The sequence below is a fragment of the Pimephales promelas genome, chromosome 3 (assembly GCF_988280905.1).
Source record: "Pimephales promelas chromosome 3, fPimPro1.hap1.1, whole genome shotgun sequence".
Classification (NCBI taxonomy): domain Eukaryota; kingdom Metazoa; phylum Chordata; class Actinopteri; order Cypriniformes; family Leuciscidae; genus Pimephales; species Pimephales promelas.
This window is the reverse complement of record NC_142771.1, coordinates 25,811,490-25,825,309: the sequence shown is the minus strand read 5'-3', so window position 1 is coordinate 25,825,309 and position 13,820 is coordinate 25,811,490. Positions and strand designations below refer to the sequence as shown.

At 39.1% G+C, this 13,820-nt stretch overlaps 1 protein-coding gene across 18 annotated transcripts in view; it reads left to right on the top strand.

The window, feature by feature from the left end:
* Positions 1-3,468: 3,468 nt before the first annotated feature.
* Positions 3,469-13,820, top strand: part of cacna1aa (calcium voltage-gated channel subunit alpha1 Aa) — a 92,034-nt gene continuing 81,682 nt past the window's right edge. For 3 of the 18 annotated variants that reach the window (XM_089128600.1, XM_089128608.1, XM_089128607.1), the window contains exon 1: positions 3,472-5,253. In XM_089128600.1, coding sequence (XP_088984726.1) covers positions 4,988-5,253 — 266 coding nt within the window. In that variant the 5' untranslated portion in view covers positions 3,472-4,987. Of the gene's footprint in view, positions 5,254-13,820 lie in introns of all 18 variants that reach the window. The other 15 variants (XM_089128605.1, XM_089128598.1, XM_089128603.1 and 12 more) reach the window with 6 other exon arrangements.

The following is a 13,820-nucleotide window of genomic DNA, read 5'->3' as shown; positions in this document are numbered from 1 at the left end:
GTCTCTTACCTGTAGCATAAGTACCTATTATTTGTTTTTTAATTTTGGTATAGTAGCCTATAAAATTGTATTAATGAGCTTCTTTAGTGGTGTGGTCTGTTTATAAACTTACTAAGCAATCATGTCTGCAACATTCGTATTTTCTCTTGTAGGCATTGCATCTGACACAGTAACATAGAGAAGGCTGACATATTATGGCGTGGCTTGTTCCACTGACCAGCAGGATATATATCTGGAAGATAAAGGTTAAATAAGGAGCAGAGAACCTGGTATACATGCTGTCTATGAATTATTCAACTTTATGAGTCACTGAGTTTAGCTTCTGCTGCAAACACAGCAGCATTACTTCAGAATTCTTGATCGGCCCCCGTGTTTGTATGTGCTCATTTTTAACATCTCTTTGTCACCAATATCACACATTTACACTTTGTTGTGAGATTTACATGTGACAGTTTGATGGATGCACTGAACACTTGAATTGTGATTGATTTAATGACAATTTTTACACCACATTTTCTCTGAATCTGAGCATAGTTGACCAAACTAATCTGCGAATCATAGTGTAAGAGACCCAAATTCATTCATAACTCAATTTTGGCTAAATGTGTACTTATTTTGTCTTTGTCGAGCAGTGTAGTGAGATATCTTACTGACTTCTCTCTCTTTCTGTCTCTCTTTGGTTGACTGTGTGCTGCTGTGTTAGATTAGTGTTGCATGCTTTAATAATGCACTAAGGGAGGGGTGTTTCTGCTTGGCAGCAGGGGAGAGCCTCTGACATTCAAAAACAGTCGCCTTGTGAACCCCAACTGTGTGACAAGGCTGACACAACAGGACTACAGCACACATCACAGCATACAGCATCGCCATACAATCAACCCTTATTCATAATCAATACATTATCCCCTGGTTTCCCAGACTAAAATGCATGTTTTAACTGAAAACAACTTGCACTGACTTGATATAAAAATATGTCAGAGCCATTGTTTTGTCTCAAGATGCACACCAGTAATGCTTTTATTTTCTAAGGCATGTTTTTAAGAACTCCTAATTGAACTAAGGCCTAGTACTGGCTTCATCTAAACCCTGTCTGTGCAACCGGGCCAAACATTCTCAATATCAAGACACAATTAATTAGGAAGATTAGTGTCAATGCATATACATATACACTCATTTTACGTCCGTTATCTTTATCTTCTAAATGGCAAAAAAGGGCCCACTAAAACATGTTGTTTTAAATGTTTTAGCAATGTGCAAAATTCCTGTAGAGGCAGCTGTCTGTTCTAAGACAGATGAGCAGGGTTTGTCTTGATTCAAGTTAGAAGCTGCTAGACTACACAGTCACTAAATTGGAAGCTTTGATTTAGAAAGATAATGAGTCCGGGTTTGTTGTTTTGTGATTGATTCCTTTATAGAGATGTAGCTAGTCTTTATATAGCATTTAATTTACATGCTTTTTTTTTCTCTGTCCAGTTTGATTAATTTAGGTCACAGATTGGAGCTCTGACTCACCAATTCTCAAGGTTGTTCATTTGGAATAGTTAAAGGGTCATTTTGCAAATCAATAAATTATTATTTTGCTCAAAATAAAGGTATAAATTATAAACTGGCCACACATTAATCTGTATCAATTCTTACCAAGTTAACACTTGGCTGGATTTAGTGTTACTTACTTGTTGAAATTTGTGTAGGGATTTGTTAAAAATCCGCCACTCTTTTCTTTTATTAATTTTTAATATAGGTTTGTTATTGCAGGACCAATATGAATGTTGTTGTTCATATTTTGTATTATAATAATATGATGATATGTAATCAGAATTTATTTTATTTATATTCAATTTAGGGATTCACATTTTGAGATGATCAGTTTGACCCCATGGCTGTGTGCAATGTTTCAGCACCATGGACAGCTACCTCGACAGGCGACTGCGAGGCGCTTCTGTCACTAGATCGGTGCTCTGTGAGTTTAGTGAAAAATAAACACTGTTTGGTGTTTCATTTCAATAAAAACAGCAGATAAAAGAGACACCATATTGAAACCTATAAAGGTATCTCTTTTATCTGCTGTTTTTATTCAAATTACTTGTGACATTTGCAGTTGTGTTTTCAAGTAGTTTTTCAATAACAACAAAAGTTAGATTAGTATTATGCACACACTTTATAAACCCTGTACACTCAATTTACTGCCACTTAGTCTGACTGTTCAGAGATACATGAGAAAATAGTCTGTCAGCCGCTGATCTGTTGACTGGAGGCTGGTGTCTGCTGGGGCTCTTGACCCCATGGGCTCTTCTGAATCTGGAGGGGACTGACGCTAAACGCATCACACACGGGTGATCACACGCGTGCTGGTTCAGACAGCAAACAGCCTGCTGCACAAGATCAAGGGATGAGCAGAGATCCAGAGAGAGGAGAGTCTCTCCCGTGAAGTTCACTTTTTTTTCGCAGCAGTAGCAGGTTGTGTGATATTGTGGTATTTCGTGCTTTATTTCTGAGCGTTTTTATGCTTGGTTGACAAGTGTGCCCAACACCATTGGGATGGAATGGGGCATTTAGGAGGACAAGTGATGTAAATACTCTTCTGCTTACCTCTTGATATCTGTGATATCTAATCGGTGCATGGGCACTGTTAAGGTCGCGCGGTTTATTGATTTTTGGCACACGCAAACAACCGCGCCCTAAACTGCTCTTGAGACTCACTCTCAAACCTGCTTTTTTTTTTTTTTTTTTTAAGAAAAAATGCGTGGATATCATCGTAATTTGACGAGAAATGATTTGTTTACAAAGTCTACTGTTAACAATTTAACGTAACACAAATGAAATGTTTTAGTAAAACAAAACTGTTAATTTCATTGCATAGTCTTGCCCTATATGGTAGGCCTAAATGTTTTAAAGTATTTATTTTATTAAGATACATACAGTATATGCCTATATATAGCATATATATGTGTATGCACAAAATCTTTTTTGCAAGTAAATAGGTATATAGCCTACAGCCTACTATTTTCATTTTACTGCATATTTATAGTATGTGTGCCTATGTATACGAATAATATGGTATTATAACTTAAAATTAGTGACACATACGCTTTGAAGCTGTGGAAGTCTCTAAAATGCCATCCTGTAGCCTGTTGTAGCTAACATCTTTATTGTATTTTGATATGGCAATTTTGTGTAAAGTAGCCTACTGATGTAAAATTCACAGCTGCCATTTGTATGGCAATATTATATCTTTTTTTTTTTTTTTTTTTTTTTTTTACTACTGTTATTAAAAATGGTAGTGTGGATGAATTGAAGTTGCAGAGTTGTCAGCTGTGCTGATGTGAAATTTTTTTCTATTAATTCCGAAATGTCTGTGTCCATGATTAGCCTGTCGGTCCTCGCCCTGCGTGTCCTCGCAAAGCGCATCCGTTCCCGAGAGACGCACGTTTTAATGCGCAGCTGTCTCCCGGCGCTCACATCCTGACCACTTGCGCTAACAGCCCATAACCTGACAACGCGCTGTCAGTTTTGTTCCGTTCCGTTATCAAAGCTGCACAACCTGCTCATGTGGTAAAGGCAGGTGAGCTGAGGCTGAGAACACATTCTGTAGTGGCTGAAGATACAGGTACAGACTGGAGTTGGGAGGATAAATTAGTCAGTGGGGTGCGTGCGCGTGCGTGCGTCATGCGCTGCAAGAAGAACTGGCCAGAGCGCTAAATTGATCAGTGGCACATTATAGCTTCAGCTAGCTTGCCAGCTGATCGGTAGCTAACTGTTTCGTTCGGCTTGTGTTTCACAACCTGATATCCTGCGAGCCCCCACCCCACATTCGTTCTCAGCTGCCTCCTCCCCCTCTTTTTTGTCCTCAGGGGCGCTTGACGGAGAGTAACGAGGCTAACAGACAGCTCAACATTGGCAGAAATAAGGAATAGAGGGATCCGAGTCTCACGAACGGATTGCCTTCGGGGAAGATGAGCAGATCCTACGCGGCCCAGAGCCCAGTGCAGAGAAGCAAGAGCGGCTATGGGGACCCGAAGATGTCGCCGTTGTCCCCTCGCGATTGATGCTTCTACTTTCTGTCAATGTGTCCATTGGATTTTACGACGGTTGGATTGGTTCTTTTGCACTTAAAATAATGGCTCAGTAATGGCTCTGGCGAAAAGGATGACACCTTACTAGTGAGCACAGGGTAAAAAAAAAAAAAATCAATCGATACTTGTGATGATCTATTTTTGCATCCGAACAATGTCTCGTAAAGAAGAGGAAAAGAGAATTAATATCGGATCTCGTGCATCTATCTGTAGCAGAGATGCAAATCCATGCCAGTAAACGTGAGCGCGAGGTGACCGAAGGCAGATTATAGCTATTGTGGCAAATATTGCGGATGTTGCGAAATAAACATAATCATTTTTTAATCCTATGTCCCTCTGTTTTAAATAGATGTTAATACTGTGATAATCATAATGAACAGTTAAAACTGAACTAAAGCGATTGTTTTAAATGTTTTCATTTCTGTTCACTTGGTTATCACATCTAGATCGTGTAACCTAAATGATTGTAGCTATAATTACAACCTGAATTTTCAAGGAAAAGCACGGGAGAGAGTCCGCTCTGGAAAATGAGGATGGAGCCACAGAAAACTAGAGATGTACTCAAGAATGACATGGCCGTGGAAATATGTTGATTTAGGACATACAATGAGGTGATGATGGACCATTTTGTGTGCTGAAGTGTAAAACGAACCTGAACTGCAAAATATAAGGCACGCTTATTTGCTCCATTTTGTTTGTTTGTTTTTTGTTCGTTTTATTTTTCGTTTTTGCCTAAATTTTAACCAGCATCTCCTGGAGTCTACCGCGTCACATCTACACGCCAGGAAGACAAATGTGTACTCCAGTTATACACGTATTAAGTTTTGAAGCAGATGGGATGTAATGTGGTGTGGTCGCGTTGAATATTCGCCCCCTTTTTTCCTGCTTCGTGAAGACTGGCATTTGGAGTCTATAGAATGGCTCGGTTCGGAGATGAGGTGCCGTCCAGGTATGGCGGAGGACCGGGACACGCTCAAGGGGGACCCGGCCGCGGCGGCAGCAGGCAGGGTGGCCCGCCGGGTCAGAGAATGTACAAGCAGTCAATGGCCCAGCGAGCCAGAACTATGGCCCTGTACAACCCTATACCGGTGCGGCAAAACTGCTTCACTGTCAACCGATCTCTGTTCATCTTCAGCGAAGACAACTTTGTGAGAAAATACGCCAAAAAGATCACCGAATGGCCATATCCTTTTAAACCCAGTAAGTGAGTAGCCTACCTTGGGGCCTCCAGTTGCAGGTATAGTGCACTCGAGTAGCCTATGGCACATGCACGGTCACTTGAACATGCCAAAACACGATAACGATGAATCACATTACTGCAGGTTTAATGATGGCTGAGTAGGGGGAAAATGCGCGGGAGGTCATGATTTTATTGGGACTTTACATTTGAGTGTTTTCAGCTATTTATTTGTCAAGCTGTTTCGGTGTACGAGATGGATTGAGTCGTGTGTTTGTTCGCTGAGTTACGCACGGGTGTAAATTGAGCTTTGCTGTGACGATAGCGGGCGGCGCTGTGGCTCGCGGAGGCTTGCTGATGTCAGCATGTGCAGTCTCTCAGCTCGGTCTCGTTCGAGAGAAAGGGATGGTGAAAAGGGAGAGGTGAGGGGAGGGGGAAAGCCACCATTTCCCATATTCTAAGAGCTCTAGGAGGATTCGGGATATGTATGTACTTGCATTTTTCATAGCCTCATCTTTAAAGACAAAAAGGTTTAGTCTGCAGAGAAAAGGAAGTTGTTATACAGTAGCGATGTCACACAAGCAGTCATACAAGGCCGCAGGTAATCAAAGCAGTGCTGATGTTCAATAGGCTACAGCATGACTGTGAGCGTGACATTGTTTTTATACAACAGCTAGGAAACGTGAAGCATACTTTATAACGAGGAACTAGTGTTTCAGACAAAAATAGGCTCTCATTATTAGTTTATGCCAACACAAATAGTTCCCCCCCCCCAAAAAAAAAAATCAAGCCTTGTGTCACCCAAGCAGCACACAGACTAAAAGCCGGTCTGGAACTAAGTGAATGAAGCAGAGTGACATATAAGACTACTTCCGAAATTCCATTGGATCATAATGAAGAACTTTTTCTTTTGATAAAGTATAGATAGCCTATGTGTCGTGGCATCAACCACATTTACAATTATGGCAACTTTTCTCCCATGCATGGGCCTAAAGAGACAAGTAAAGTCTCTATTAGATGATATATTTTTCACCCAGTGTTTTATTAACACTGCAAATTAGGACATACTTTTTTTCACTGTTACATAAAACCTGCACCTTAGGAAAGCTTTATGTACGTAGGTGTGAGTTATGTGTGAGTTTTCTTGAAACATGCACTTGGTTTCTTTTGACACAGCCCCATTCATATTATAATAAATATATTAGGTTTATTAGTAGACCAGTTTTATATTTGTATGTATTATTGAAAATGTAAAACTACAGTATGCCCTGTACCAAAGTCTATTGTCATCATGTCCTCATGACACCCTTTTGGAAGGGATTTGGCACGCTTGTTCAAAAGCAGGGCATGTAAGATGCAATGAGCAGATGCATTGAATCATGTATGCATTTTTGACGGTATGTCCTGAGTATAATGGCGGAACAACCCAATAAACACTGATATTTTATTTATGTAAATATTTAGTTACTGGAAAAAGGCAGAAGTTGTTCACTCCCTGCCTTTTCTAATAGGCCTCTTAGGATTTAAAATCATGATATGTGCACAGAACTGCACCCACACACACCCTCTTTTGTCACTGTATTTTAAACTACCAGAGCTTTCAGTGACCTTTAACATTGCACTCGATCTGAAAGTCACTCTTTCTTTAAGCCTCATTCTTCTGATTTATCAAAGTCCTTAACTTCTCTGCTTTCTCAGAAGTCTTTTTCAGATGCCCACATTATAGCAACCTTTGTAATAGTTACAATTGGCCGTGATTTGTATCCTACAAGTCGCTGATAAAAATAGTATGCATTTTAGATTGACAAATTTGAAGAGTGCGCCGCATGTGATAGTAGATTAGAAGAGAACATCAATTTATGGTTACCAAGCTTTGCATCCTTTCTTTCAGCCCTCTCTGTAGAGATAATGCAACTCTAAAAAGACATTGTCTCAGCCTCATTTCGTTTATGGGCCTCCTCTCTACACTGTAAATGGAATGTAACCTTATAGCTGTATTTTCTAATTTTAGTTTCATTGACAAATATGAAACTGCACCCCATCTGGAGTGCAGATTATATGCTTATCTATCCAAAGAGACCTTTAATATGTGCTCAGTTGGTTGTCTTAAACATGTTAAAACATGCATCATGAAACATTTTTGTACATGTGGTCTCATTTTAGTAATAAAGTGCATGACTTTTCTATCACAAATAAGTTGCCTGAATGTTCTGAGCTCATAATTAAACGGTCAGATCTAGTTTACCACCAAGAAATGGCAGATAGAAACTAATGAGAAATTAATTATATAAAAGAATGATTTGGAGAAGGCCGAAAGAGTGGTTGAGTGGACACCAGAGGGAGACAGACTGATAGAAAGAAGTTGTCGTGAGTCGTGAGCCCTTGCCGTTTTCTTCCATGTGTAGAAGCTGTGATCTACATTCAGTCTGAAGAATTTCAATTATTTATTCCCTCTTTCCTTCCATTTTTCTCTCAATTCCTCTTTCTCCTTCATTTTTTCCAGTGAGCTACTGTTTCCTTGACTGGCATTGTTTCAATGATGAAAAATGGCAATATTAAAATCAAGCTACTTGTGTGTTAGAAGGTGCTGACAAATCCAGGTCTACCACGTGTGTTTCATAGAATCATGGTATCTGGCTGTTTTCTTCTCTTTTTGTAATTTTTTTTTTTTATAAAGATTCTTTTTGATTAAGCACCCGCTGAAGTTATGTGCGCACACTACTTTGAATTGACAATCTGCTAAACACACACGCGTGCATGTGTTTTTTTTTTATGTTTTATCGGGACTTTCTTATACTGTACAATGTTTATCACTGGAAAGATTTTTGCATTTTTTTACATTTTCAAAAAAACATCACTTCAGGGTGATTTATAAGCTGTTTTCATTCTGGGGATAAACAAAATGACCCCAAAAGGACAAGGATTTCAGATATTTTCATTTTTGTAGCGACATTTTGTCCCCATAACTTGGATTTACCAGGACCACACACACATACATATTTTCTAACACATCAAACCTCTATTTTCTTTATCACAAGCATGTCTCTTGCTCTATCCTGTGCTGAGGTTCTCGTCAGGCTAAAAATAGCGGTGGACTGAAAGAGAAGTTGTCAATGTCCTCCTTCCCTCCTTCCCTCCTGCTTTTCTGACTTCCTTGGAGTCAGTCCTCTGTTGCATGCACAGACAGGCATCACCATCTAACCGCAACTCCAATGCCAGTTTGGAGGAGAAATGGGGACTTTAGTTTTGTAAGAGGGCTACATAATGTATTCAAAGTAAAACTGTGGTAGAAAAGAGGACGGGCCGCTTAGACCACTGAATATACAGTATTTAGTGCAAGCATGTCTTATTTGCTCACAATTTTCTTCTTATGTCTTTTCAGCAGAATCTGGAGAATTATAAGCAACTTATTTAAAGTAGTCATGTATTATTTGCTATTGTTGGAATATAGTGTTGATATTTCCTGGCAGTTTATGTTTATTAATTCTCACACTTTCTAATAACTTGTGTCTGTCTATTTGCACAAATGTGTATAATACAGTACAACTGTTTAGTTACCAACATTCTACAGTTGTGAGAGAAAAACCCAATGTGGTTACAGTAATTGTTATTTATGTTGTCTTATCTGGACATACATGTGTGATCTAATAAGAGTGACAGGGAGAGAGACTGCCTTCCTGCCTGACTGTAAATTATTTAGGATGCAGGCATAGTTGCACACACCTAAATGCAAACACATCACAAAGCTACAGTAGTGAAGCTTATGGGTTTCACTTAAAATTGTGACAAACCCTTTAATTTAATTTAGTAAATAATACACATCACATCACATAATTAGACACAGGCTTCATTGGACGCTTCAGCTATTCTTCTCCCCTGGTTCATAGCTGTGTGTCTTAACACTGTGTTTGGGATATGACTGGATAAGATTTTCCCTTCATTTTAGATCCTCTCTTCCATTTGGGCAGCAGGGAGTTAAATGTGTCATCCTACATTCATTCACACAACAGTCTCTGTCTCTGCCTGTCACTCTCTCTCTCTCTCTCTCTCTCTCTCTCTCTCTCTCTCTCTCTCTCTCTCTCTCTCTCTCTCTCTCTCTCTCTCTCTGTGTGTGTGTTTATAGGCATGATTGTAAAATATAGAAATATTGGATTGGGTAAGGATTCAGTCATTTATAATGTGTTTAAAGTCAATTGGAATTACTCTCATACATCCATGTAAAAGTAATGATAATAATACATACACTCTAAAAAAAATGCTGGGTTGTTTTAACCCAATTTTGGGTCAAATATGGACAAACTCAAACATTGGATTAAAAATGTATTTTAAAAATGTAACCCAATGGCTGGGTTTGTTCATATTTGACCCACAATTGAGTTAAAACAACTCTAGCATTTTTAGAGTGTAGATTCTGGCACTTTGTTGCATAAGGAACTGCTTTCAGCAATGTTCAATATGGAAGAAAAAAAAAGTTCACCAAAAAATGAAAACTGTGTCCTCATTTACTCACCTTAATGTTGTTTCAAACCCATAATAATTTTCTTAATTTTTTATTCATATGGATTTCGTTTACAGTATCCATGTTTTTATGAACTTGATTTTTTTTTTAGTTACATGTACATCTGCTCCGCTGCCAGTTGGGCTTCTCCTCATACCTTTTGTGCGTTACTACCGGCTGGATGTCACCAGTACCTTGGTAGCACATTCGGTTTTAGGGGTGGGGTCTTCTTAGCTCCTCCCTGTAACCCTGTTGAAAACTACCAATAAGAGTGAATGGGCCGGCTGGCCATGTTCATTCCTGTCACCAAACATTTGTCTCCCCTTTTGGGTATAGGTTATATGCCTTGGTGGGTTGGGGTTACTATCATGTATGTGTCTCATGCATGTTTCATGTCCTGCTTGTCCACAGTAGTTAGGTGTGGCTTCACCTTTGCAGGCTCATGATTAATAGACGTGTCAGGCACCGCCTCCCCGAGGTGGCTTTCAGAACCATTCTGAAATTGGGCAAGCGGGGAGCTGTCCATGTCTCTCCCATAGGTGGATCTCGAACACGAGATGATGAAAGAGAACAATAGGTTACTAACGTAACCCCTGTTCTCTGAAACATTGAGTGGAGAGATCCACCAGCTTTTGCCCCGCTTGCCGCACGAGAAGCGATTATACTTAGTGAGGAATAGCAGCACGCCCAGCTGTTATATACCCGTAGGTGAGGGGGTGTGGCATCACCGGGCATTGGCCGCGCGCGTTCTGTCTGTCTAGCCAGACTTGGTGCAATTGGATGCTTCTGCAGAGGTCAGGTACGGATGCCCTTCCCATAGGTGGATCTCTCCACTCGATGTTTCAGAGTTACGATAGTAACCTATTGTTATTCATGGTCTGTTGAAAGTACCTTCGTTGATGCTTTTACACTTTTAAATGTGTTTTTAATGTTCAATGGTTGAAGGGTGAGTAAATAATGTAATGTCATTGGACAGTTTTGCGTCCATAGTCTTTTTCACTGATTGTTTAAAGCTTAACGGTAGTTGTTACACCCATAATTCGCACAAAGCCTCATGAGTGTTGGAATAATGTGGATACACAGAGTGGCCTATGCGTGATCACGAATTTGAAAGTGAAAGTAAAATGCGAGCTCCCTGATTAAGTGCAAATTAGGCTGCATACATACAATAGCCTGTCTGAATATCATAGATGGACTGTGTATTTGTGGCTCTGGTCTCTGTTTGCTCTTTGAATATTGAGAGAGTAGCGACTGTAACGTCTGAAGAAAGACAGACAAGACAAGACAAGAGAGGCTCTGTTTCTGAACTGGAACGCAAGAAAAACTTTAGAGAACTCACTCGCTTGTTTCTCTCTACCCGGCCTTTTCAGAACTCGTGTAAAACGGCAATTTCACAACAATTATTAAGAGTCTGTGGGCGACAGTAGTACATTGATTATGGTTGCACTTGCACTTATTGTTTGCACTTTAGTTAGGAGGTCACACACAGCCTCAATCAGAAGTTCTGGAAGCTCATAAATGTACAGATCTTTAGAGACTCATGTGAAATCATACAGGAGAAAAGCTTGTTTTTTTCAATGCATTTGATAATTCATACTCATAAAGTAGACCTGTAATGACATGCATTAGAAGATTATTAGTTAAATCATTTCAAAATGCACCTTCACACTATTTTTCCAGTCATGAATTTTGTCATTGAGGATTTCTGAAAAAATGTGCAAAAATCACGTCTCTCTTCGTTCTCGTGAATCCAATCTCGTGTCTCGTCTCGTGAGATAAGTGTCTACCCCTACTATTCAGAAATGTCTGTTGAACAGCACATCATCACAGAATGATTTCTGAAGGATCATGTGACACTGAAGGCTGATGATGAAAATTCAGCTTCACAAAATATATGAAAATCTAAAACAGTTACTTTAAAATGTGATATTTCACAATATTGCTTGCTGTTTGTACTGTCTTCTTTAACAAATGCAGCCTTGTTGAGCAGAAGAGACCTCTGTGTTACCACTGTTGTTTTAAACTGCTCACATTTTGATTTCTACTGTGCTTCACACGGACAACATTTCTGAAAATTAATGTCTACCCGTGAAATTTGAAATGGCATTCAAGTCATATTTTGGCATGAGACCTTTTGTTTTTAAATTATAAGAGCACTAGTCTTGTTGTTTCAGCTAAGCAATGTGTGAGTATGTGTGTGTGTGAATATGTGCATGTTTGTGTTTGCCTTCCAGGTCTAATCTGGTGGTTTCATACCTCCTAATGTCTGGGTCTAAATGAGTGTAGTCACCCGTAGTGTTGCAGCCTCACACTGCTCAGCTGCTGCCGCAGACCGGCAGACGAGGCTACAAAACCCCATAGTTAAAACGCTTTCACTCCTCCACGTGGCTGTAAGCTGGAACTCACCTATCTGCCTTTACTTTTTACCCTCATGGGTTGTTTCAGTGAAAAGTATGGAAAAGCATGGAATATATCATGAAAGTGGTCCATACGATACGATTTCTGAAGCCTTCTGAATTCATAGGACAACACTGGAATGACCATTGACTTCCCCTTTAATGAATTTTTCAAAATGGCATTTGCCTTTGTGTTGATATGTACAGTATGTCATTGTACAATGTTATTGGTATCGCTTGCGTCTTTAGGCTAGCATTGCACTTCACTGCCCGCTCATGTTTTTGTTCTTTCTCTCTGGTTCTGTATCTTGTGTTCTAGTAGTGAATTATTCAGTTCTGTGGCTGGGTGGTATGTGTGTGTGATGCTGACTTGGGAGAAATCTATTTTGGGTGCAGAGTAAGGGGAAAAATGTGGTGGCTTGAATTTTCATGTTGGTGCTCGTCACATGTTGCTACTGCTAATGCTGTTCACACACACACACACACACACACACACACACTTACCTACCACCTTCCTTCTACCCGATACATACACAAAAACATAATACTGAAACCACCACTCCACAATGCTGCTATAAAATAGCAGAGTAAGGGCCGCAGTAGTATTTACACGCTGATAGCTTCTCATGTTCTTGTAAAATGTTATTTATACGCAAGCTTCATTCATTATTATATTATACTATATTATTATATACTTTGCTGTTTGATTTTTTTTTTTTTTTTTTAAGACTCATGCTCACCTGGGCTGCATTTATTTGATCAATAATATCATGTGTCAGAAATATTGCAAAATATTGTTACAATGTAAAATACCTGTTTTACATTTTCAAATTTACATTTTTCCTATGATTTCAAATCTGAACTTTCAGCATCATTACTAAAGTCTTTAGTCACGATCCTTCAGAAATCATTATAATATGCGTATTTGCTGCTCAAGAAACATTTCTTATTATTATCAATGACAAGTTAAAGACTGTTATGCTGCTTATTTTGGTGGGAAGTGATTTTTTTTTTCAGAATATTTTGAATATAAACTTAAACAAAATATTTATTTGAAACACAAAAGTCTTTACTCGTTTATAAATGTCACTTCTTAAATTTAATGCATCCTTTAAATAACGTTTTAAATGTATAATGTCCTTTTTAGTCTCCCACCACAGTCGGACAATAACAAGCTGCTTTTCATGTATTTGCTGTACTAGCCGTTGAGGCCAAAGGGGAAATATTTACTTTGAATAATCTCCCAATACATAAATCAACGTGTTTGAGTGATTATTATAAGAAGGCTGATACAGCAATCAAGGGAAAAGTGTTGCATATAAAGACAATAGCCTCCTGGACGTTTCAGTCATGCGTTTATACTGCTTAAACCCACACGCACATAAATGGTATTATTGCTAATCCTTTCCTAACTTTCCTAATTTCTGAGCACTAGGGGTATATAAGGGGTAAATAAGCGATTAAAGTGAGGGGACGAGTGTTAGCGCTTGTAACTACATGACTATCTTTCATAGCTGCATAAAGAGAAGGAAAAACACTGCTGTTTCTAGTTAATAAATTATTCAGGCTGCAGCTCCAGATTGCAAGAGATAGAATTAGAAAAGCAAACAGCCTGGGACCTTACAGCCAGATGAGGAAATCAATACATATTTACATTTCACTGGCTGGGCTTCTCTGGT